The 24,220-nt window shown below is 40.6% G+C and overlaps 2 protein-coding genes across 13 annotated transcripts in view; both read left to right on the top strand.

Moving 5' to 3' along the window:
* LOC113806167 (probable glutamate receptor) overlaps positions 1-18,711 on the top strand; it is a 31,062-nt gene extending 12,351 nt beyond the window's left edge. The window contains exons 6-12 of the mRNA XM_070130300.1: positions 4,759-4,865; positions 5,321-5,494; positions 6,950-7,164; positions 10,328-10,545; positions 12,856-12,951; positions 13,813-13,973; positions 16,903-18,711. Coding sequence (XP_069986401.1) covers positions 4,759-4,865; positions 5,321-5,494; positions 6,950-7,164; positions 10,328-10,545; positions 12,856-12,951; positions 13,813-13,973; positions 16,903-17,251 — 1,320 coding nt within the window. The 3' untranslated portion in view covers positions 17,252-18,711. The remainder of the gene's footprint in view (positions 1-4,758; positions 4,866-5,320; positions 5,495-6,949; positions 7,165-10,327; positions 10,546-12,855; positions 12,952-13,812; positions 13,974-16,902) is intronic.
* Positions 18,712-22,541: 3,830 nt separating this feature from the next.
* Rcd1 (Reduction in Cnn dots 1) overlaps positions 22,542-24,220 on the top strand; it is a 35,311-nt gene continuing 33,632 nt past the window's right edge. For all 12 annotated transcript variants that reach the window (XM_070130301.1, XM_070130311.1, XM_070130305.1 and 9 more), the window contains exon 1: positions 22,542-22,638. The gene's annotated coding sequence lies outside the window, so the exon portion shown is untranslated. The remainder of the gene's footprint in view (positions 22,639-24,220) is intronic.

Genomic DNA, 24,220 nt, shown 5'->3' on the forward strand with positions numbered 1-24,220 from the left:
CTTGGCAGAGCAGATTAATGAAGAACCTGGATGTGTTCCCAGATTTTGATAGTCCGAGAAATGACTATTTCTTGCGCTAAAGAGGCTTTGTGAATAAAAATGATGTGTAGTAATTTCTAAAGCGATTCACGGGATATTTGACCTCGCACTAAGGAGACGCTTTGGATTTTATTTGATAACGCCGTAGAGTTGGTCTAATAAACAGGTTAATTGGAGAGAAAGAAAGGAAAAAAAACATTACGTGTGTGAAGCCAGAATAAATGTTTTCAGGTCTCAGAGACTGAATGATTATTATCTTATTAGATAATTAATTATCCGTATATCTGAGGCGAACATAGAGAGAGAGAGAGAGAGAGAGAGAGAGAGACAGACAGACAGACAGACAGACAGAGAGAGAGAGAGAGAGTGAGAGAGAGAGAGCAAGTAAAAGAGAGAGAGAGAGAGATAAAGTAAGAGAGAGAGAGATAGATGGACAGATAGATAGATAATCAATTAAATTAGATGTGGCAGGAAAAAGTACGTTATATTTCTAGACGTAAATTCAATCGCTACGAAGGAAAACGTAGACACTTGATTATGATTAAGTTACTGGATGTCCATTAAGTCCATTGGATACCCACAGTAACCGCTGTTAATTCTCTGCTGGGCTGTCTTGTATATGATCTGTAGCTTTCCTTTCAAGATTATTATGTTAGATGAAAATATATATATATTCAGAAAAGATCAAAAGCCCAAAGTCAATCAGACACTGTCCAAGTACAAGTTCTTACACGCTTCTTAACCCTTTATCGGGCAAGTGACCATATATGATCACTTAAATACAAGTATATATATATGAGGTATTTAAAATGTGTGCCCGCATGTGTCTAAAGTATTGTCAAGTAGATATATTTTGTACTATCCGGAGTTTAGGTATTTCATTCATATTGTTTATGTGTATGAATTACCCTATCCACCCCTATGGCGGAACTGATGATAAATTTGATGGAATATTTTTCCGTACTTCCTATTCTGTAAAACAAAAGAATGCTTCAGTGCTTGATTATTATTGATTCACTGGCTATAAATATGCATATAAAACTAATATAACCGCGCAATGACAATAGTTAATTGGATATTTCTTAGCACTTTTCACCCAGTTTAAAGACAACAGATTCACATTTCAACACGTAGACGCAAGTGCATTAGGAAATTTGCAAATAAAGTCTTGATCAAGAGAGAGAAAGAATAAACAAACCTTGAAAATAAAAGCAATGAAAAAAACAAAACAAAGAACAAACAAGATAATATACAATAATCGTTACCTGTTTCTCTGATGCCGAGGAGGAAATGGAAGCGAGAGATGAGCGTGCCGAGGGGGGAAATGGATCAAGTAACTGAAAAAAACGTTTGTATTTTTCACTCAAGATACAAAGCTGTGTATCTCGCGAACTGAGCACTGCATGATGCTTGTTCAAACAATTTGCTCATCTCAAATAGGCCCACTTTGAATATTTTTTCACAGAGATATACATTCATACACACACACACACACACACACACACTCACACACACACTCACACACACACACACACACACACACACACACACACACACACACACACACACACACACACACACACACACACACACACACACACATATATATATATATATATACATATATATATTATATATATATATATATATATATATATATATATATATATATATATATATATATATATATATATATATATATATATAAAGAGACAGAGCAAGAGAGGGTCTCTGTTGAGAGACAGAGAGAGACAGAGAGAGAGAGAGAGAGAGAGAGAGAGAGAGAGAGAGAGAGAGACAGAGACAGAGAGAGAGAGAGAGAGAGAGAGAGAGAGAGAGAGAGAGAGAGAGAGAGAGAGAGAGAGAGAGAGAGAGAGAGAGAGAGAGTGAGTGAGTGAGTGAGTGAGTGAGTGTGTGAGAGTGAATGAATGAATGAATGTGTGTGTGTGTGTGAGAGAGAGAGAGATAGAGAGAGAGAGAGAGAGAGAGAGAGAGAGAGAGAGAGAGAGAGAGAGAGAGAGAGAGAGAGATAGAGAGAGAGAGAGAGAGAGAGGGGGGAGTCAGTGAGTGAATGAATGTGTGTATGTGTGTGTGTGTGTGTGTGTGTGTGTGTGAGAGAGAGAGAGAGAGAGAGAGAGAGGGGGGGGGGGAGGGAGCCGGCGGCAGAGATAGGGAGCTGGGATAGAGAGTGAAGAAGAGCAAGACAAGTAAGTATATCGAAGGATCGAAAGAAAGAAAGATCGATAAATAGATAGACAAATAAATCAGTAAATATATAGACAGATAAATGAAACGATAGATATATAAGATAGAAATAAAGACAGAGGGAGCGAGAGAAAAAGACAAAGAGAGAAGAGGAAGAGAAGAGAGAAAACCTAACATAGAAAGAATATTAATCAATGGAGAACTTTTCCGTCCTCTCAGCGACTTTACTTAAACGGCCAATTACTTCTCTTGACAAACTCTGCACCGTCAGATTATTGGTTCAGAGCCCGTCCTTTCAGCTTCAGCAGCCCTTGCAGATTCCTTCGTCAACCCTCCTTCAGCAGCTCTTAGGTTATGCTTCCTTATCTGCCTCGCTCTCGCCCTTAGGTTAAGCTCCCTCACCCGACCCGCTCTAGCCCTTAGCAGCCCCTAGGTTAAGCTATATATATATATATATATATATATATATATATATATATATATATATATATATATATATATATATATATATTCTCTTTTTCTTTTCCTCTTTCTCTTTCTCTCTCTCTCTCTCTCTCTCTCTCTCTCTCTCTCTCTCTCTCTCTCTCTCTCTCTCTCTCTCTCTCTCTCTATCTCTCTCTCTCTCTCTCTCTCTCTCCCTCCCTCCCTCCCTCCCTCCCTCCCTCCCTCCCTCCCTCCCTCCCTCCATCCCTCACTCACTCACTCCCTCCCCCCCACTCCCTCTCCCTCCTCCCCTTCTTCCTCTCCCTCTCTTTTTACTGCGTTCATTCTGGCATGAACATTTCACTTACATCACGTAGGTGTTAATATTACACAAGCAATTAATTATTAAGCTACAGTATTACAAACGGAAAAAATAGAAATTTGCACAGCCCAGCACGCAATGACGAAGTCTATTACAGAGAGAGTACAGACTTTACTGTAATTCTACTTTTTTAGCAAGAAATTTAAAAATTCATGATTACCAGTTGTGCTGCTTATACATACTAGACTAGTAGAATATGGTATTACTTAAGTAAGATATTTCGTGTTCTTTGTGTGATGTGGAATATATATACTTTTTTCAAGAATAGGACAGGAACTCATAAGACGTGTGAAAAGATAGGTGTTATGAGTGATAAGTCGCAAAAATTTGCAGTCTTGAAAGTATGATCGTATGTGCTTCTTATTTGCATTGGGACACACGCAAATACGCGGCGAAAAAATGACACGATCTTAATATGAAATTACTTCCATTTAGCGTGCCTTTTTTCCATGGCAAGATATGGAAGCGGCAACCTCGATAGGATAATTTAAGGATCACACACACATGCACTCATTCACCCACTCAGTCAGTCATTCACTAACCCACATACACGCGCGCGCACACACATACACGCACTCACTCTCTCTAACTCACTCACCCACACACATACACACACACACACGAACTCTCTCTAACTCACCCACACATACACACACGCACTCACTCTCTCTAACTCACTCACCCACACACGCACTCACTCTCTCTAACTCACTCACCCCCCCCCACACACACACACACACACTCACTCTCTCTAACTCACCCACACACATACACACACGCACTCACTCTCTAATTCACTCACCAACACACACACACACGCACTCACTCTCTAACTCACCCACCCACACACATACATACACACACACACGCACGCACGCTTACACACACACGCGCATTCACTCTGTAATTCACTCACCCACACACACACATGCACACACACATACACACGCATTCACTCTCTCTCTAACTCACTCACCCACACATACACACACGCACTCACTCTCTCTAACTCACCCACACACACACACACAGACTCACTCTCTCTAACTCACCCACACACATACACGCACGCACTCACTCTAACTCACTCACCAACACACACGCACTCACTCTCTAACTCACTCACCCACACACATACATACACACACACACGCACGCACGCTTACACACACACGCGCATTCACTCTCTGTAATTCACTCACCCACACACACACATGCACACACACATACACACGCATTCACTCTCTCTCTAACTCACTCACCCACACATACACACACGCACTCACTCTCTCTAACTCACCCACACACACACACACACTCACTCTCTCTAACTCACCCACACACATACACACACGCACTCACTCTAACTCACTCACCAACACACACGCACTCGCTCTCTAACTCACTCACTCACCACACACATACATACACACACACATGCACGCACGCTTACACACACACGCGCATTCACTCTCTGTAATTCACTCACCCACACACACACATGCACACACACATACACACGCATTCACTCTCTTCTCTAACCCACTCACCCACCCACACAACAAACAAACAAACAAAACACATCCACCCACCCACAAATACACATCCTCCCATACACAAACACCCATCCTTTATAAACTACCGAACCACTAATCCATCTACCCCCCCTTCCCCCCCCCCCCACCACCACCACCACCTCGCTCCCCCAGTGGCCCCCTGTGACGATCAACCGCCTTCTGGACGAGTCGGGCAGCCAGGAAGTCACGGGCTGGATGGGCGGCACCTGGGACGTTCTCAAGGAGCGGATGAATTTCACGTAAGTTGTAATAGACGCAACGGACAGGGTAGATTCTGGGAATTCTGGTGTTAATAACGTCATTATAGGAGAGAGAGAGACTGAGAGAGAGAGAGACAGAGACTGAGAGAGAGAGAGAGAGACTGAGACAGAGACTGAGAGAGAGAGAGAGAGAGAGAGAGGAGAGAGAGAGAGAGAGAGAGAGAGAGAGAGAGAGAGACTGAGAGAGAGAGAGACTGAGAGAGAGAGAGAGACTGAGAGAGAGAGAGAGTGAGAGAGAGAGAGACTGAGAGAGAGAGAGACTGAGAGAGAGAGAGACTGAGAGAGAGAGAGACTGAGAGAGAGAGAGACTGAGAGAGAGAGAGACTGAGAGAGAGAGAGACTGAGAGAGAGAGAGACTGAGAGAGAGAGAGACTGAGAGAGAGAGAGAGAGAGAGACTTTAACACAATTCACTGATGACTCCGCGTGGCCTCAGCTCGAAGTGCCGCCGCCCTCGAGACGACGACTGGGGCACGCTGACGAAGGGTACGTGGTCGGGCATGGTCGGAGAGCTGATGGAGGACCTCGCCGACGTGATCGTGGCGCCCCTGGACTACACCGTCGCCAGGAGCCGCGTGGTCGACTTCGTCATCCCGGTGGCGCAAGTTCGGTGGGTAAGGGATGGGGAGGGAGGGTGGGGTGGGGTAGGGAGGGAGGGAGGGAGGGAAGGGGTGGAGTGGCGAGGGGACGGAGGGAGGGAAGGTGGGGTGGAGAGTGAGGGAGGGAAGGTGAGGTGGAGAGGGATGGGGTGGGAGGGAAGGTGGGATGGAGAGGGAGGGAGGGAGGGAAGGTGGGGTGGAGTGGCGAGGGGAGGGAGAGAGGGAAGGTGGGGTGGAGTGGCGAGGGGAGGGAGGGAAGGTGGGGTGGGGTGGAGGGGAGAGGGAGGGAGGGAAGGTGGGGGTGGGAAGAGAGGGAAGGAAAGGGGTTTGTGAGGGAAGGGAGTTAGGGAAAGGGGCTTGGGTGGGGGTTTAGGAAGGGGAAGGGTAGGGAGGGAGGGGGGACGGGAATGAGGGAGGGAAGGTGGGGTGAGGGCGGGAAGGTGGGGTGGGGATGGAGGGGGAAGGGTGATGTAAGTAGGTGCTAGGGAGGGAGATGGTAGGGGGTGGGGGGATAAGGGTGGGTGGGTTGGGTATGGATAGTACAGGGTGGGTGGGTATGAGGTAGAGGGCGATGGGGGGGGGAGGAGTGGTGTGATGGGGGAATGGAGTTATGCATAATTAACAATTGCAATATGATGATGTGGCAGTTTTAGCTAGAAGAAATTCTCCAGCTAGATAAAGTGATGATGATTATGATAGCGTTATCATTTTCATAACCATCATTATCATCACTTTATCAAAAGTAATAAATGTTATCATTACCATAACTAATGAGATTAAACTGATTCAATTACTTTCACTCAGTTTCCTCATATTGTCAGTCACCCCCATCACATATGCAAGGGTTCAACAGACTTTAAGATAAAAAAGAGAGAGAGAGAGAGAGAAAAACACTCGAGCATCAAGACAAAACGGGTTGCAAGACGCATATCTCACGACGGTGCAACTACGCAACATTTTAATTTTTTTTTCTTTTTTTCACGAATAAGCAACAACATTTCAAGTTTTTTTTCCCTTCTTTCACGACTACGCCAGACCATTTATTTATTTTTTTCCTTCTCTCTTCCTCCCATTTGTTTGCTCTTCGTAATAACTTCTGACTGATATTTTTCCTCACTTCTTTCTCTCCCTCTTTTATTCGGTTTGGCAACATTTAACTTTTATTTATTGATTTTTAATTTATTCTTTTTTTCTTTCCTCCCTTCCATTCGCTCCTCGCAGCAATATTTAATAACTCCTTCCTCCTTCTTCCATCTTCCATTCCCCATTTTTATTCGCTTCTCGCAACAAGATTTCAACAACTCTTCCCCCCTCCTTCTCCCCCTCTTTTTATTCCCTCGCTATATTTAACAACCTATTTCCCTCTTCCTTTCCCATTTCATTCGCATCTCGCAACATCTTAACAACCTCTTTCCCCCCTTTCTTTCCTTTCTTTCATTCCCCCTCTTTATCCTCTCCTCTCCCAGTTACGTCATGGTGTTCCAGCGGGCGAACCAGCTGACGGGCGTGTGGGAGAGCTACACGCAGGAGTTCGGTTGCAGGAGTTGGGCGGCGGTCGTCCTCTTCGTCGTCCTTTGCCCCTGCGTCCTCTCGCTCGTGTCCAGGTCGGCCCCGAGCGAGTGCACGAGGGTCACGCTCCTGGACGCCGTGACCTGTACCCTCGGGTTTTTGGGTCAGCAGGGTAAGGTCGGCCGTGTCAGAGATGGGTCCGTGTCAGAGGATGGTCCCGTGTCAGAGATGTGTCCGTGTCATACTATGGTCCGTGTCATAGCATGGTCCCGTGTCATAGCATGGCCCCGTGTCATAGCATGGTTTCGTGTCATAGCATGGTCCCGTGTCATAGCATGGTCTCGTGTCATACTATGGTCCGTGTCAGAGATGGGTCTGTGTCAACCGCATGATCCGTGTCATAGCATGGTCCCGTGTCAGCAGCATGGTCCGTGTCACAGCATAATCCGTGTCACAGCATAATCCGTGTCAACAGCATGGTCCGTGTCATAGCATAGTCCGTGTCATAGCATAGTCCGTGTCATAGCATAGTCCGTGTCACAGCATAGTCCGTGTCAACAGCATGGTCCGTGTCAACAGCATGGTCCGTGTCACAGCATAGTCCGTGTCACAGCATAGTCCGTGTCACAGCATAGTCCGTGTCACAGCATAGTCCGTGTCACAGCATAGTTCGTGGGGCAACACAGTCCGTGTCACAGCTTAAGCCGGGGTTCCTCCAGACGAACTAAATCTAGGAGCCAGACACAAACCTTCTCTTTGGCCCGAGCGGTGTTGCTATAAAGAATTCAATCTCCTATGAACATTGTTAGATATTACGCGTTTTTTACACCATCAAAACCAGCTCAGAAACAAGCCCAGATGCACCAGAACCCGAAAGAATATGAGCGTAATGAGCATAACAGCAGTAGACTATTATTAGGAATTACTACGGTTATTACATCATCAAAACCGTTATGAAACCATTTTAGACGCACAAAGAAAACGAAGGAATATAAGGGGTGGTTCTCAGTTTTCAACATTTTCTGAAGTGTACAAATACACTTTTTGGATACCCTTCTCCCTCTCCCAAAAAGGGTACAAGAAAATGTTGATTTTCACGATCGACATTTAATTGTCTCTTCATTTATTTATTTATTATTTTGAAAAGCGTACATTGGTCCCTTACCCCCCCCCCCTCCCTTAACGTACTGTTTGTACTCTTATGAAAATGTTGAGAACTGTGAACCAGCCCTAAACGAAAGTAAAAGAAAAAAGAAAGAAAGAAAGAAAAACAATGGGCAACCACAGGAGGGCTCAGCAGGAACCGTGGCCGTCTGGTCAATGGAACCACTTACCACCACGACCTGTTACGACCAGTGGGGAGGAGGGTGAGGAGAGGTCGACGACCCTACGTCATGGCTACTGCGCTCATTGGCTTGGGCGCTATAGAAAGTCTTCGTTTGCTTGTTTGTTTTTTGTCTGCTTTAGCTTGTATTTTTCTACTGTGACTTGCTTCTGTCTCATTCTACTTACCTTTGTCTGCTTTTACTTCCTTTTATCTGCTTTTGTCTGTATTGGTGGGATTTTGTCTGCTTTGGCTTGCTGATCAAAGTCTTGTTCTTGATTTTTTCTCTAGAATTTGGGAGAAGATTATAAAGAAAGATTTGCGATTCGTTTGATGAAAGTGAAGTGCGTAGTGTGGCTGTTACTGTATTAAAGGTGTTGTCTTTCTCTCTTTGTGTATATATATTCATACATACATACGCACATACATCTACACACACACACACACACACACACACACACACACACACACACACACACACACACACACACACACACACACACACACACACACACATACATACGTACAACTATGTAACCGCAAAAACTGAAGAAACAACAAAATTAACAACTTACGATACAACAATAATAACAGCTGACTATGCAACTGAAAGCCTAACAACAATTGCAACAACAACATCAACAACTTCAGGCCGTGTCGTGGCGTGTCAGTTTAACTTTTTTTTTATTCCTATTAATCTTAAGTGGATTTAACAAAGCTAAAGATAATTTCAGGTTTGGGTTTCAAGGACAGGAATCGCTGGAATGTTACTGAAGACATGCAAGTCAGCAGTCATGTAGAATATATATTACTTCATTTATTTTCACATTGCTAATGAGTTTTGCGAAACTATGCGTTTCTTTGTTATTTCAAATGTACTGTTTTTTACACTAGTTCCTAGTTATACTAAGATCCACTTTTCTTATTGTGTTAAATACTATTTTTAGGGATGATTACTATTGTTATTGTATCAACTTACATGATAAAACTCACTCGCTTTTCAGTATGGTATCTGTAATACATGAAAGCAAGTAATGATGGTGATGAAAATGCCATATTTTAAAATCGTATATCTAGTTGTTTTTAACTTGCATGATTTTTTTTTCATATAAAAGTTCTATGACATTATAGATTATATATTGCAGCAGCATCCTCGATTTAACAACAAATGAAGCGTAATTTTGAATATGAGACAGGGTATTGCAGGCCACACATGTAACAAATTATGACAAGCCTCTTCAGTGTTCCAAATTGCCTGTGATCATCAAACGGATATTGCTACGCTGTTGAAGGCATTCGTATCAACAATTGGCGAAATACATGATTGCACAATTGACTGATTTGATCCAAATTGCTAAGTAATATTGTAGCGGACTCTATGATTCAGACGATTAGCTTCACTTTAAATATTTTTTGGACTAAATCGCTATTCTAATTCACCATTAAGAGCCTCTCATTTCATAAACGAGAGAACAAGAGGACAATGCATAAGAATGAATGAGGGAGAGGGAAAGACGAAGGTAGAGCGGGAGAGGGAAAGATGGAAACAGAGAGGGAGAGGGAAAGGTGGAAACAGAGAGAGAGATGGAAGAAGGTAGGGAATGAGAGGAAAAGGGTAGGAGGGAAGGAGATAGAGGGAGGCCAGGGGTACGGACAGAGGGAAGGAAAAGGATTAGAGGAAAGAGAAGGTAGGAATCAGGCAGGGAAGAAGAAGGAGAGGAGGTGAGAGTGAGAATGAAGGGGAAGGAAGGATTCCTATTCTTCTGGTTTTCTCCTTGCTCTTCTTTTAATCCTCCTCCTCCTCCTCCTTCTAATTCCTCTCCTTTGTTTCCTGGCTCATCAATCGTTCTTTGCCCGTGTCCCTGACACCCCCCCCCCTCCCCCCGAGTTTCACGAACACCGCCTCACCGCCTTTTCACGATAGCCCTCCTCCTCCCCCTCTCCATCTTCTCCTTTCTCCACCTCCTTCTTGACGCCTCAATCATTCCCTCTTCTCTTCCCCACGCCCCAGGCACCTCCCTGAGCTTCACGAGCGCCCCCAGCCGCATCTTCTTCCTCGCCTCCTTCGTCACGACGGTCCTCCTGTACTGCCACTACACGAGCGCCCTCTTCTCGTCGCTCGCCGTCACCACCAACAGCCAGCCTTTCAGGGACCTTCGGGGGATCCTGGAGAACGGGAAGTACAGGTTTGGGTTCACCGAAGGCATCTCCGTCGAGAATGACTTCAAGGTAAGGTGTGTGTGTGTGAGTGAGTGAGTGAGTGGGGTGAGTGAGTGAGTGGGTGAGTGAGTGAGTGAGTGGGGTGAGTGAGTGGGGTGAGTGAGTGAGTGGGTGAGGGAGTGAGTGGGTGAGTGAGGGAGTGGGTGAGTGAGAGAGTGAGTGAGTGAGTGAGTGAGTGAGTGAGTGAGTGAGTGAGTGAGTGAGTGAGTGAGTGAGTGAGTGAGTGAGTGAGTGAGTGAGTGAGTGAGTGGGTGAGTGAGTGAGTGAGTGAGAGAGAGAGAGAGAGAGAGAGAGAGAGAGAGAGAGAGAGAGAGAGAGAGAGAGAGAGAGAGAAAGAGAGAGAGAGAGAGAGAGAGAGAGAGAGAGAGAGAGAGAGCGTCATTGTGGAGCAAGTCAGCAGTAATGTAAAATATAATTTACGTCCAAACTTCTTTAAATATCGTATTCTTCAGATAAAATTTTTTGATACATCCGATCAGTGGCTAGAGAGTGAAAGAAATAGATAAAGATAAAATGAGAAAGTGCGAGGTAGAGAAAGAAAAAAATAAAGAGAAGGAAAAGGAGAGGGAGAAACGGAGAAATATGCGTGAATGTGAGCTAATTTGTTAGAGTGTGTTTGGATTTGTTTGTCTGAATTTGTAGGTGTGTTTGTCTTTATATATATATATATATATATATATATATATATATATATATATATATATATATATATATATATATATATATATATATATATATATATATACACGTGTGTAGGTGTGTCAGAGTGTGTATTTTATATATTGTGATAGTCTTCTTATCTTTGTGTTGTTTGTGTATCTTTATTTTTGTTTGTGTGTATGTCTGTATGCACAGTATCTGACACTCCCCAAGTATTTTTCTCCATCCACGCTTCTTTTTATCTTTCATCTTCATTATTCTTCACCATCTTGCCTGTTCCATCCCTCCCCCTCTCCCTCTCCATTTAATTCACTCCCTTGCTCTTCATCCTTCTTACCTTTTCCTTTTTCTCCATCTCTCTCACTATTCTTTTTCTCCATCTCTCACTATTCCATTTTTTTCTCCATCTCTCACTAATCCTTTTCTCCATCCCTCTCACCCCCTCTTTATTCATCCTTCTAACCCCCTTATTGTTTATCCTTCTCACTCCCCTTTTCTCCATCTTTCTTGCCCCTTCCCAGTTCCATCTTTATCACCCTCTTCCCTCTTCCCCTTTATCCTTACTTCTCAACCTTTCTTCTGTTTCTCCTTTGGTGCCGATGAATTCGGGAAGCCTCACTTTTTCCTTTCTCCATCTTTATCACACTTTTCCTTATTCCTCTTCTGTCTTCTCAATCCCTTCTTTTTTCTTCCTTTCTCCATCTTTATCACCCTTTTCCATCTCTTTCGTCGCCAGAACTCGTCCAATTCCTTTCTCTTGCCCCCTTCCCTTTCTCCATCTTTATCACCCTCTCCCTCATTCCCCTTTCCACTTCCTTCCTTCTCTTACCCCTTCTCTTTCTCCATCTTTATCACCCTCTCCCTTCTTCCCCATTCCTCTTCCTCCTTCTCACTTCTTTCCTTCTCTTACCACCTTCCATTTCTCCATCTTTATCGCCCTCTCCCTCCTTCCCCTTTCCTCTTCCTCCTTTTCAATTCCTTCCTTCTCTTACCACCTTCCCTTTCTCCATCTTTACCACCCTCTCCCTCCTTCCCCATTCCTCTTCCTCCTTCTCAATTCCTTCCTTCGTCGCCAGGGCTCGTCTAACCCTTCTCTTTCTCCATCTTTATCACCCTCTCCCTCCTTCACCATTCCTCTTCCTCCTTCTCACTTCTTTCCTTCTCTTACCACCTTCCTTTTCTCCATCTTTATCACCCTCTCCCTCCTTCCCCTTTCCTCTTCTTCCTTCTCTTACCACCTTCCTTTTCTCCATCTTTACCACCCTCTTCCTCCTTCCCCATTCCTCTTCCTTCCTTCTCAGTTCCTTCCTTCGTCGCCAGGACTCTTCTAACCCTTCTCTTTCTCCATCTTTATCACCCTCTCCCTTCTCCCCATTCCTCTTCCTCCTTTTCAATTCCTTCCTTCTCTTTCCACCTTCCCTTTCACCATCTTTACCACCCTCTCCCTTCTTCCCCATTCCTCTTCCTTCCTTCTCAATTCCTTCCTTCGTCGCCAGGACTCTTCTAACGCTTCTCTTTCTCCATCTTTATCACCCTCTCCCTCCTTCACCATTCCTCTTCCTCCTTCTCACTTCTTTCCTTCTCTTACCACCTTCCCTTTCTCCATCTTTATCACCCTCTCCCTTCTTCCTCCTTCTCAATTCCTTCCTTCGTCGCCAGGACTCGTCCAACTACCTGTACCAGCAGGTGTGGCAAAGGCTTGTCATGCCCCCTCCTTCGGGCCTCATGCACGATGACGTAGCTGGCCTCACTCGGGTCAGTATAGTGCTGTGATGGTGGGGATGATGACGATGATGATGATGATGGTGATGATGATAATGATGATGACGATGATGACGATGGTGATGATAATAATGATGATGGTGATGACGATGGTGATGACGATGATGACGATGGTGATGATAATAATGATGATGGTGATGAGGAGTATAATGACGATAATGATAATGGTAACACAAGAGCGATAAATATCATGACGGTAGTATTAGTAATGATGATGATAATAATGATCATAACCTTCCCACCACGCACACAAATTGTCCCTTCCCTCCTCCCTCCCACAAATCCTCCCCCTTCCCCTCTCCCTCCACAAACCCTCCCCCTTTCCCTCCCTTCCCTCCCCTTCCCTCCCTCCCTCCCACCTCTACAAACCATCCCCGCTTCCCTCCCACAAATCCTCCCTCCCTCCCTCCCTCCCACCTCCACAAACCCTCCCCCTCCCCCCTCCACAAACCCTCCCTCTCCTCCTCCCCCTCCCTCGCCCCTCCCAGAAACCTTCCCCCTCCCTCTCCCACCTCCACAAACACTTCCCTCTTCCTCCCCCCTCCCTCCCTCCTCCTCCACTCTTTCCTCCTCCTTCCCTCCCTCCCACAAATCCTCCCTCCTCCTCCACTCTTCCCTCCCTCCCACAAACCTTCCCCCTCCCCCCTCCCTCCCACAAACCTTCCCCACTCCCCCATCCCTCCCATAAATCCCCCCTCCCCTCTTCCCTCCCACAAACCTTCCCCCCACCCCTCTCCCCCTCCCCCCTTTCCTTCCCCCTCTTCCCCCTCCCCCAAACCCTCCCCTCTTCCCCCTCCCTCCCCCTCCCCCTTCTCCCCTTTCCTCCCCCCACAGGTCCGACGGGAGAAATACGTGCACATGATGGACAGGACCAACTTTCTGTACATGACTTCCGGCCAGTGTGACCTGGAGATGCTGCCGCGGCCTCTCTTCTCCTACCCTTCCGGTTTTGCCTTCAGGAAACGCTCGCCCTATACGGAGGTCTTCTCGAGGGCGTGAGTTCATTATTTATTTACCATCGTTATTCTGTTCGTATCTTATGTTTTTTTTTTTTTTTTTTTTTTTTTTTTTTTTTTTTTTTTTTTGTCTCGAGATGGTGAGAAATCTAGTTTGTTTTTTTCAGTTTTTTTCTTTTTTCTTTCCGAGAGCGTGAGTGAATTCATTTATTTATTATTTTCCTTTATCTCGAGATCGTGAGAAATTTAATTATTATCATTATGATTTTTTTTTAATCATCCCGCGAGCATGATTGAATTTATTCATTTATTCATTATTATTACTTTTATCTCGACAGCGTGCGTAAAATATTTATTGATTTATTATCTATATTACTTCAAATTTCGAGAGCCTAAGTAATTTTCATATATCTATCATCGTTTTTGTTTATGCATTTTTTCGAGCTTTTTTTTCTTTCTTTTTTTGTATCTATGTATAAGGTGATGCGAGAGTTTATTTGAAAACTCATTTGTCTATTAATCCATCCATCTGTCTACTTGTCTGCCTGTTTGTCTATTTATCTCTCTATTTACTGTGTTCGCTAATACTCTGTGACTACGTAGTGTATGACAGAAATAGCTATCGATCCGTCTACCTATCTGTCTATGTCTATCTTCTTATATACCTATCTATTCATCTATCCATCTATCCGCCTATCTTCCTATTTATGCCTGTCTATTTGCTTATATACCTATCTATTCACCTTTCTATCTATTCGTCTATTTATCTATGTCTGCCTATCTGCTTATATATCTATCTATTCATCTATCCGCCTGTCTACCTATTTATGTCTGTCTATTTGCTTATATACCTATCTATTCATCTACCTATCTATGTCTGTGTATCTGCTTATATACATATCTATCCATCTACCTTACTATGTGTATCTGTTTATATACCTGCCTATTCATCTATCTATCTATCTATCCATGTCTGTCTATGTGCTTATATACCTATTTATATATCTATTTATCTATCTGTCTGTAGCGTTGAATTAAAATATCTTAACAATTCCTTTCAATTTTTCTGATTTTGTCTATTTATTTCAATCAATACAGTATTATTATCTTTGGCTCTGTTGCTAAAGCTATATAGAAAATCAACAGACAATCAAATTAATTAATAAAAAGAATATAAAGGTAAATTAAGGATTTATCGGAATATTTTTTTCTTTGGTGTATATATATATATATATATATATATATATATATATATATATATATATATATATATATATATATATATATATATATATTTTTTTTTTTTTTTTTTTTTTTTTTTTTTTTTTTTTTCTTGTTTTAATGGTATGGCGCATATTATATAGTTAGGCTACCTTTATGGACAGATATAATTAATCACACAATCAATTTATTTTAAAAAAATAATTTTCTTGTCTCCATGTCGCTTAAGCAGATGAAAAGAAAAGAATAAATAAATAAATAAAAAGCATATTATTGCAACAATGCCCAGAACATCAAACGTATTGAATTTAAGCCTAATGTCGAGGGAAAATCACGTTCAAACCCCTGGTGCTTCATTTCACACGGTTTTCCTGCTTCACCTCATCGTCGTGTCTTCTAAAAAAAATAAATAAATAAATAAATGCACAGTTGAAAGTAACCACGAAGGCTTTTCCGTATCTGCCGTTTTCTAAACATCATGACAAAGAAAACGGATGTAAATAATAAAATTGGACCATAAACTATCATAAACTGATGAATATTAGATTACAATTACACTACGTAGGATCAGAGTCTGGTGGTTATGAGATTCCCTGCGTTACTTTCTTGTTTATTGCATTGCATAAAACAATTACAATAAATATGTTACCATATTGCAACATTAAACAACATCAAATACTTCCGCATCTCTTTATAGAAAATGTATTAGATTACTTAAGAAAATTACTTAATGAACCTATAAACTTGATTCATCTAAAAAAGTATACGACTATTTATAGTGTGTGTGTTGTAGGGCTGAAGGTTTATAGTCACTCTATGAAACTGTGGCTCAACCTTTGGTGATGCCCAGCTAGACGACCCAGCGGAAGTGACATGGAATGAAATTTCCGCCGCGATGACGTTCGCTCCGCCACATCATATCAGTTCATACCAGGATATTTTCAGCAATTTTCATGTTTGATTTGCTTGAACATGGCAAAAAATATCTCAATATTGTTTTTAAATATTTTTCTTTTACATCAAACCATCTGTAGTCATAAAAAATAACAAAAATACAGCCTTCAAAAAAAAAAAAACGGTGACGTCATCACCTATCGGTCACCTTTTGTTTCCGTTTAGCAGACGAATTTCCGTTTAATTCCAGCACTGAACACAAACGCACTAACGTTATGCACATTTGAAGAAAAAAAATAACAATAATAACTATTATTATTGCGATAATAATGATAATTAGAGACGTAACTGTAGAAACGAAGTCAACACACACACACACACACACACACACACACACACACACACACACATATATATATATATATATATATATATATATATATATATATATATATATATATATATATATATATATATATATATATATGCATATATATAAATATGTATATTTATATACATATATAAATGTACACACATATATGGATATGTGTGTGTGTGTGTGTGCAAACAGACAAAAGCGAAACCCTTCTATCTAGGATATATTCTAACAGGTTTAAATAGTACATATTCCGGGAAAGATTATTACAACAGCTGTTTTAAAAGTTCTGAAACATGTGAACAACAGATGTATATAATGTTCTGTGACACGATCTCACCACAGGTATACATAATTAAAGCTTTTGAAGATTATTATAACAGGTGTGAATGAAACGGAATTTTGAATACGTATGTATGTATATCAATAATGCATTTTTCTGACAACATATACTACAAGCTCAATTTCTTTCGGCAGATTACTCGGCTTAATGGACTCTGGAGTGACAAGGAAGCTCATAGAGACATGGCAGCCTGAGACAAGTGTGTGCAAAAGCCTAGACGTACAGCCACTAACTCTCACCCACGTGTTCACGGCTTTCCTCCTCATCGGCGGCGGTCTGGTTCTCTCCTTAATTATCATGGTTGGAGAGATCCTTTACAAGAACTTACAGGAAAGCGGTGGAGTTACGAAACGAGAAATAAATGGGATAACAGGTGATAATGAGATTGAGATGATGCGTGAAGGCGGTATAAACAACGACGGACTGAGGACAACCAATCGTTTTACATGGGTTGACCGAACAAGGTTTAAAAAGTGTGTTTAGGTTAATCCATTTATATGTATTGTAGAAGTATATTAGGGTAGGTTTAATTCAATATCTTCTGTGATCTTTTATTCTTAAGACGATGCTTTGCACAGGTGGTTAACAATTACATAGATTGTGGTATTATGAATATACATGTTCAGTTCGATCTCGAGCGGAAACACCTGGCAAAGTTATAATCATTTCTACGCATTCGCCATATTCTCTCCTACTTTTTCTTTTTTTCTCTCTCAGTAATCCCCATATATCTCTATCTCTCATTCACTTTCGCTCTCTCTCTTCCTCCCTTCCTCTCTCTTTGTCTCTCTCATATTAACAGTTTAAGTTTAAACAAAAAGAAACACTTTCACTAATATGGTTTTCGTAATGTTGTGGTTATCACATGCACATTTTTTTCAAGGATATTACTTACAGTATCTTAGCGAAACAAATGTTGATGCAATTATGTAAGAAAATAAAATGCTCGTTCAACTTTGTAGTATTGCGTTGAGCATTGAGAAATAGTCGATAAGTTAAGAAAAAAACAAGAGTTGTACAATTTCCAAATGTATTTATATATAATTTTATATCATGTAACGGCTTTCTCATTCTTGCATATTCATTACTGGATCTGATGATTCGAAATATAACTTGCTTGGATTAGGATAAACCATCTAGCCATATATTGCCGGCAGTGAGCTGGTACTTCCCTGTGCAAAGGGTACAGAGTATGACCGACGGAAAATAATCGAATGAAAAGCATGGAGTGAACAAAGGAAGAAGTGAGAGGGAGATAATTCGAGAGATAGAAGAGATTGGGGTTGGACGGGGGAAGGGGAGGGAGAAAGATTACTCTCATAATGAAGGAATTATCATGAAAATCATCACAATTACCTGAATTAATGTTAAAATCCTCATAATTACCAATAAAAAGCGAAAAGGGTTTTTTTAACACTATTTAGTCATCTTTTGTCATTTTCTTAACCTTTTTTATATACATCATCACTTTAGTTTATCTTTCAAAATACATTTTCGTGTGTTCAGAATCAACGCAAAAGCTCCACGCCGAGGCTGATCTCTGGCGTGCATCGGCCTTCTGGGAAACAGTGTGAAAAAGAGTAAATAATATTTGTAAATAAATTTGTAAATAAATTTGTAAAAAAGAGTAAATAACATTGTGAAAGAGAGAAAGTTATATTTAAGAACTCCATGCTCTTTTAACGGCATATTTTCGCACTCAACGTCGCTGTCGCCCTGTGGTCATTTTGCCGGGCGAAGAAAGAAACGAAAATGAAGTGAGGAAATGGCCAGGAATCATTGCAAATTATCGGCCACTCATACAGTAGCAACTATCAATATAGAAGGCAAAAGTGCAGCAGTATCAGGAAATTCCTTTGGCTATATCTCCAACTGTTTCGAAAAGAAATGCATGGCCAAATTCTTAAAAAAAAAAAAATGGATTTGTTTCCCCTCAGGATCGAACCGAGGACCTTGCGCGTGTGAAACGCACGTGATAACCTCTACACAACAGATACGAGAGCATAGGTATGTTTGATGATTTGATATGAATACTGGTTAACAAAAGAGAAAGAGAGAGAAAAAAGATTATAAAGATGAGAACGATAGTTTGGTTAAAAAAGGATAAAGAAAGAAAGAGATGGTGTATACGCATTTTCAAATATAACAAAAAGTCAGTTTGTTATATGTATACATATATATATATATATATATATATATATATATATATATATATATATATATATATATATATATATATATATATATATATATATATAAGAATAAATAAATAGATAAATAAAAATTGAATACGGTCAGGATTGAACCGAGGACCCAGTGCGTGTGAAGCGCACGTGATAACCACTGCCATACGAAAACTGTTTTTTATGATGGGTCACTCTGTTAATCTTCTGAATTAAATACTGATTAACAAAAGAGAACGAGCGATAGAGAGAAACCTGGAAAGGAAGAGGTATACAGAGGACGAAAAAGAGAGACATGGAAAGAAAGAGAGACAGATAGAAAGACAGAAGAAATGCAGACGAACAGGAGGAGGAAAAGAAGGAAGTGAGATTGGGAGACATGCAGAGGAAGAGAAAAAAAATAGAATTAGGGACAGACAGATATAAAGAGAAAGAGAAACAGATAGAGAGAGAGAAACATGGAAAAAGGAAGAGAGACAGACACAGACCTACAGAAGAAGAGAGAAAAGGCGCGAAATTCAATCATTCAGAAATTACACTCCGCCATATTGCAACTCAACGCATCATATTTCTTCACTACACAAGATTTAATTACAAGTTTCAGGAAGAGGTTTTGGGGTTCAAATGCTGCCTACCTGGACTCGTTCTGGGTCATTCATTTTACGAGAGGTCATTCATCTGGTTTCGAGTCACACTAACACACTTTTCCTAACAATAACGATAATGTATGCGTAAGATAAACACACACCACAATAAATAGATAAATAAATAAATGCGTAAGATAAACACACATACCACAGTAAAGAATTTTGATCACTACAACTTCATAACTACAACTTACAACTCTACATCCCCTATTTAACCTCCCACCCCCAGTATTAGCTGTTGTATACTGATGTTAGTGATATATTAGTATTCGTCTTGATATCAGTATAGGTATTATTGTTAATAGAAATATTTATATCTATTTTTGTATTATTATAAGCATCAGTGTCATGACTGCAGATCACCCTGACGATTGCAAAAAAAATAAATAAATAAATAAATAAATAAAAAATAAAATAAAAAATTAATGAAAAGGAAAATTAAAAAAAATAAGAAAATAGATAAATAAATAAATTATTAATGGGAGATACATTGCATTTTCTTTCAAAATCCTTTTTCTTGATCTATTTATTTTTTCTATCATTAGCAATGCACTAATGATGAAAAGCATTGGATTAATTATATAAAAAAACGGCGGAGAGATTTTGTTTTTTTTTATTATTGTTCTATAATTATATATTCTTCCGTTTTTCTCTTCTGTCTTTCTTTGTTTGCTCTTTCCTTTCTTTTCTTTAATCTCTATTTCATTTCTCTGTTTGTCTGTCTGCCTTTTCTCTTTATTTGTTGTCTGTCTCGCTTTCTCTCTGTCTCTCTTTTTCTGCTTATCTGTTTGTCTCTATCTGCCCCCCCCCCCAATCTCTCCTCTCTCTCTCTCTCTATCTCTCTCTCTCTCTCTCTCTCTCTCTCTCTCTCTCTCTCTCTCTCTCTCTCTCTCTCTCTCTCTCTCTCAGTCTCTCTCCCTCTCAGTCTCTCTCCCTCTCCCTCTCCCTCTCCCTCTCCCTCTCCCTACTCTCTCTCTCTCTCTCTCTCTCTCTCTCTCTCTCTCTCTCTCTCTCTCTCTCTCTCTCTCTCTCTCTCTCTCTCTCTCTCTCTCTCTCTCTCTCTCTCTCTCTCTCTCTTTCGGTTTCCCTCTCCTTCTGCCATCTCTTTAAAAATTTCTTAATCAATTCATAAAAGTTTTGATTGATTCATAGGAGTTTTAATTAATTCATAATAGTTTTGATTAATCCATGAGAGTTTGAATTAGATAATCAATTGAATGATTCGTGGATTAACAAACTGATTATTTCCTGAGTTTGAAATGATTTATGAGAGTTTTAACTAATGCATGAGAGTTTTAATAAATTCACGAGTCTTAGTTGAAGCATTAATTAAACAATGGATTGATTGATTCATGAAATAATCAATTATTTCATGAGCTTGAAATAGTTCATGAGATTTTAATGAATTCATGAGAGTTTTGATTGATTAATTGTTATAATCATTAATTGAGTTTTAATAATTTCGTGAGATCTTTATCATAAATTGCGCTTCAGGAAGGAAATGTTTTGAGTTATAACGTTAAAAGTATCAAATTCCTGATATAATAAACAATTTTCATGATGATAAGAGTATGATTGATAATAGTCATAATGCTTTTAATGATAATGATACTTCTAATACTACTTTCATTACTACTACTACTACTATCACTTATTATCATTACTGTTATAATGGTAATCATAATAACTATGGTAATAATGGTGATGATAATGTTAAAAATGATGATAATGAAATTATGATATTGTTAATGATGATAAAGATGAAAGCTATCATGAGGATAGTGATAGTGGTGATGATGAAAGCGATGATGATGATGATGAGAACAATGAAATGATAATGATAACAGAAATAATGATAAAGTGATAATATTGACTATGATGAGGGTAACTATGATGTTAATGATGATAATGATAATCATATGGATAATCATGAAATGGATAATTATAATAACAATGATAATGATGATAATATAAGTAATGATGATAATATTTATGATAATGATAATAATTATGATGATGATGATAATAGTAATGATAATGATAACAAAGATAAGAGAGAGAGAGAGAGAGAGAGAGAGAGAGAGAGAGAGAGAGAGAGAGAGAGAGAGAGAGAGAGAGAGAGAGAGAGAGAGAGAGAGAGAGAGAGAGAGAGAGAGAGAGAGAGAGAGAGAGAGAGAGAGAGAGAGAGAGAGAGAGAGAGAGAGAGAGAGAGAGAGAGAGAGAGTGAGAGAGAGAGAGAGAGAGAGACAGGGGGGGGAGGGAGGGGGGGAGAGAGAGAGAGAGAGAGAGAGAGAGAGAGAGAGAGGGAGAGAGAGAGAGAGAGGGAGAGAGAGAGAGAGAGAGAGAGAAAGAAAGAAAGAGAGAGAGAGAGAGAGAGAGAGAGAGAGAAAGAAATGAATAAAAATGTGAGTTTATGATAGGAGAATTAGAAGCGACCTTGCCCGTTGAAAGACATAGTTTTCTTTGTACACAGAAGAAAGTACAGAAAACGAGAAATAGTAGAATGACATTTATGAGCACAAACACTTATAGACTGCCTTAGGATACTACCAGCAGTTTTCAAACAGCCATTATACACGGATTGTTGTCTTAAAAGCATGATAAATATCAGGCGCAAACCACGCTGAAATAATCTGAAATTCAACCGTAAAAACGGCAAATATACAGCAAAGTGGTGGTGATGTCCTTTCTACTGAGAACCTAAAGGATGCACGTGACTCAATGACAGTTAATTTTAGGGAAGCACAATAGAACGAAAGTTTTATTGCAATCTGTTATGTTAGTTTTAATAGGTCAGAGTGAGTTGCGTTTTTACTTCAAGACGCAGTAAGAGTTGGGTTAGATCCAAAGGAAAAATTCTGTATCCCCGTGCGCTAGGATTACTTTCATTCCATAGATGGCGCTGTAAAAATATGGCGGTTTTTGGCAGCTCATTCATCATCGATTTTGTGAAGGAGTTGCCCTGTCTCGATTGTTATTTAGTAAAACGTAAATAATCTAGTGCGATGGTTGTACTTTTTAAGAGTTTTCTAGTACAAAGGTAAACAAATCCTCCAACTTTAGACTTTGTGAGATTTCCTGGTGTGTGAAGCTAGATTCATAGGATCGATGGACGTGTAATTCATTGATAAATTACGTAAGAGTGAAGAGAGGGAGTGAATCTGCTGATACACGCGTGGAATTTCATCACCCTTTTGGAGATCAATTCATTTACCCGAAAAATATGGTATAACCAGAGCACTAAAAGGACGTCTTTGCTAAACAGGGGAAGCATATGATCACCAAGAAAAACTAGAAAATAATATCTGTTATGATGTAAGCCACAGGATGGAACTGACTACAATGCTGTACCAAGTCATTTTGGTAAATTTACTACGGATAAAAGTCAGGGTTATAGTAACAAAGTGTATGGAATGATTACCTTGCCGTAAAATAAGACACTTTTCATCTATGGCGTAAGGTGCGCAATATAAAATAAAGAAGATACATGATAGAGAAGAGGGAAGAGTGACCCATCTTTTTTAAGTCCCTCGCCATGTTGACTTTGCAAATGTGAACAAAATTATGAACATTTAACTCCTTCCAGCGCTCTCTCAAGTAGTTCATGTGTTATTACACGTTTGTCAAAACGATATTTGGCACATTATTAGTGTCTGCTGTTCCACATTTATGCTTTCAACGGCCTTTGTTAATGTTGTTATATTTCATTTGTGTGTTTCAAGTATTATTAGACAGATGGGAATCGGTCTGAAGAACTTTCAGTGCATGTGCATTTTCGCGTTTCTGGTTTGACAGGACAATTCCCAGGTATTTGGTGACAGAAGGCCAGCGAGAAATGTTTTGTTTTCGGTGTTGTGTCAATTCTAGCTTATTCTTAAGACTATAGAGTGGCAATGAAGAAGGAAAAGACCTCAATAACAATCCCAAAAAAAGTGATAAAAACAAAACAATCTATAATAGACCGACCGACTGACAGAAAGAACCGAAGGAAAATTGACAGTTCAATGTATTCACTGCAGGAAAGAGCGTCGTACACACTCGGCATGTCGGTCGTAGATACGAGAATCACACACTGCAGGGGGCTGTGCCTCCTGTGACCCCTCTGTGTGCTCCCCCACCCCCTCTTGGGCGGGGGTGGGGGGCAGTAAGAATACAAAGAATCCTCAACATATTCACAGCAAGAGAGAGCATTGGACAGAGTCGGCATCAGGCACTATCACATGCCGTTCATATGCACACGAAGTACCATACATCTAATCACTACAGTGAAAATAAAACTTTCAACATACCTATACAGAGGAGGAACTGGGGTGAGGGTCTTCGATATCAATGGAGCGATACAACGCCCTACACACACAGAAGCCATAGCAAGACTAATTTGAAAATTTAATTTCATAGCTTCTATTTTAGTTAATGTTCATTCATTGGCTGTTTCCTTGTGCCTTGTTTCCCCATTGGCCATTAAATTAACCGCCAAACAATTGGCCAATGAAATCTTGACACTGGCCGTGACATCACAGGTGAGATAACAGGAACAGAACCTGTACATAAGACCCCACGCATGTGCATTGGAGAATTTGGTCAGTATTCCCCTCAGCGATCATGTGAATCTCGCCTTCTTT

The sequence above is a fragment of the Penaeus vannamei genome, chromosome 15, assembly GCF_042767895.1.
Source record: "Penaeus vannamei isolate JL-2024 chromosome 15, ASM4276789v1, whole genome shotgun sequence".
In the NCBI taxonomy this organism is placed as follows: domain Eukaryota; kingdom Metazoa; phylum Arthropoda; class Malacostraca; order Decapoda; family Penaeidae; genus Penaeus; species Penaeus vannamei.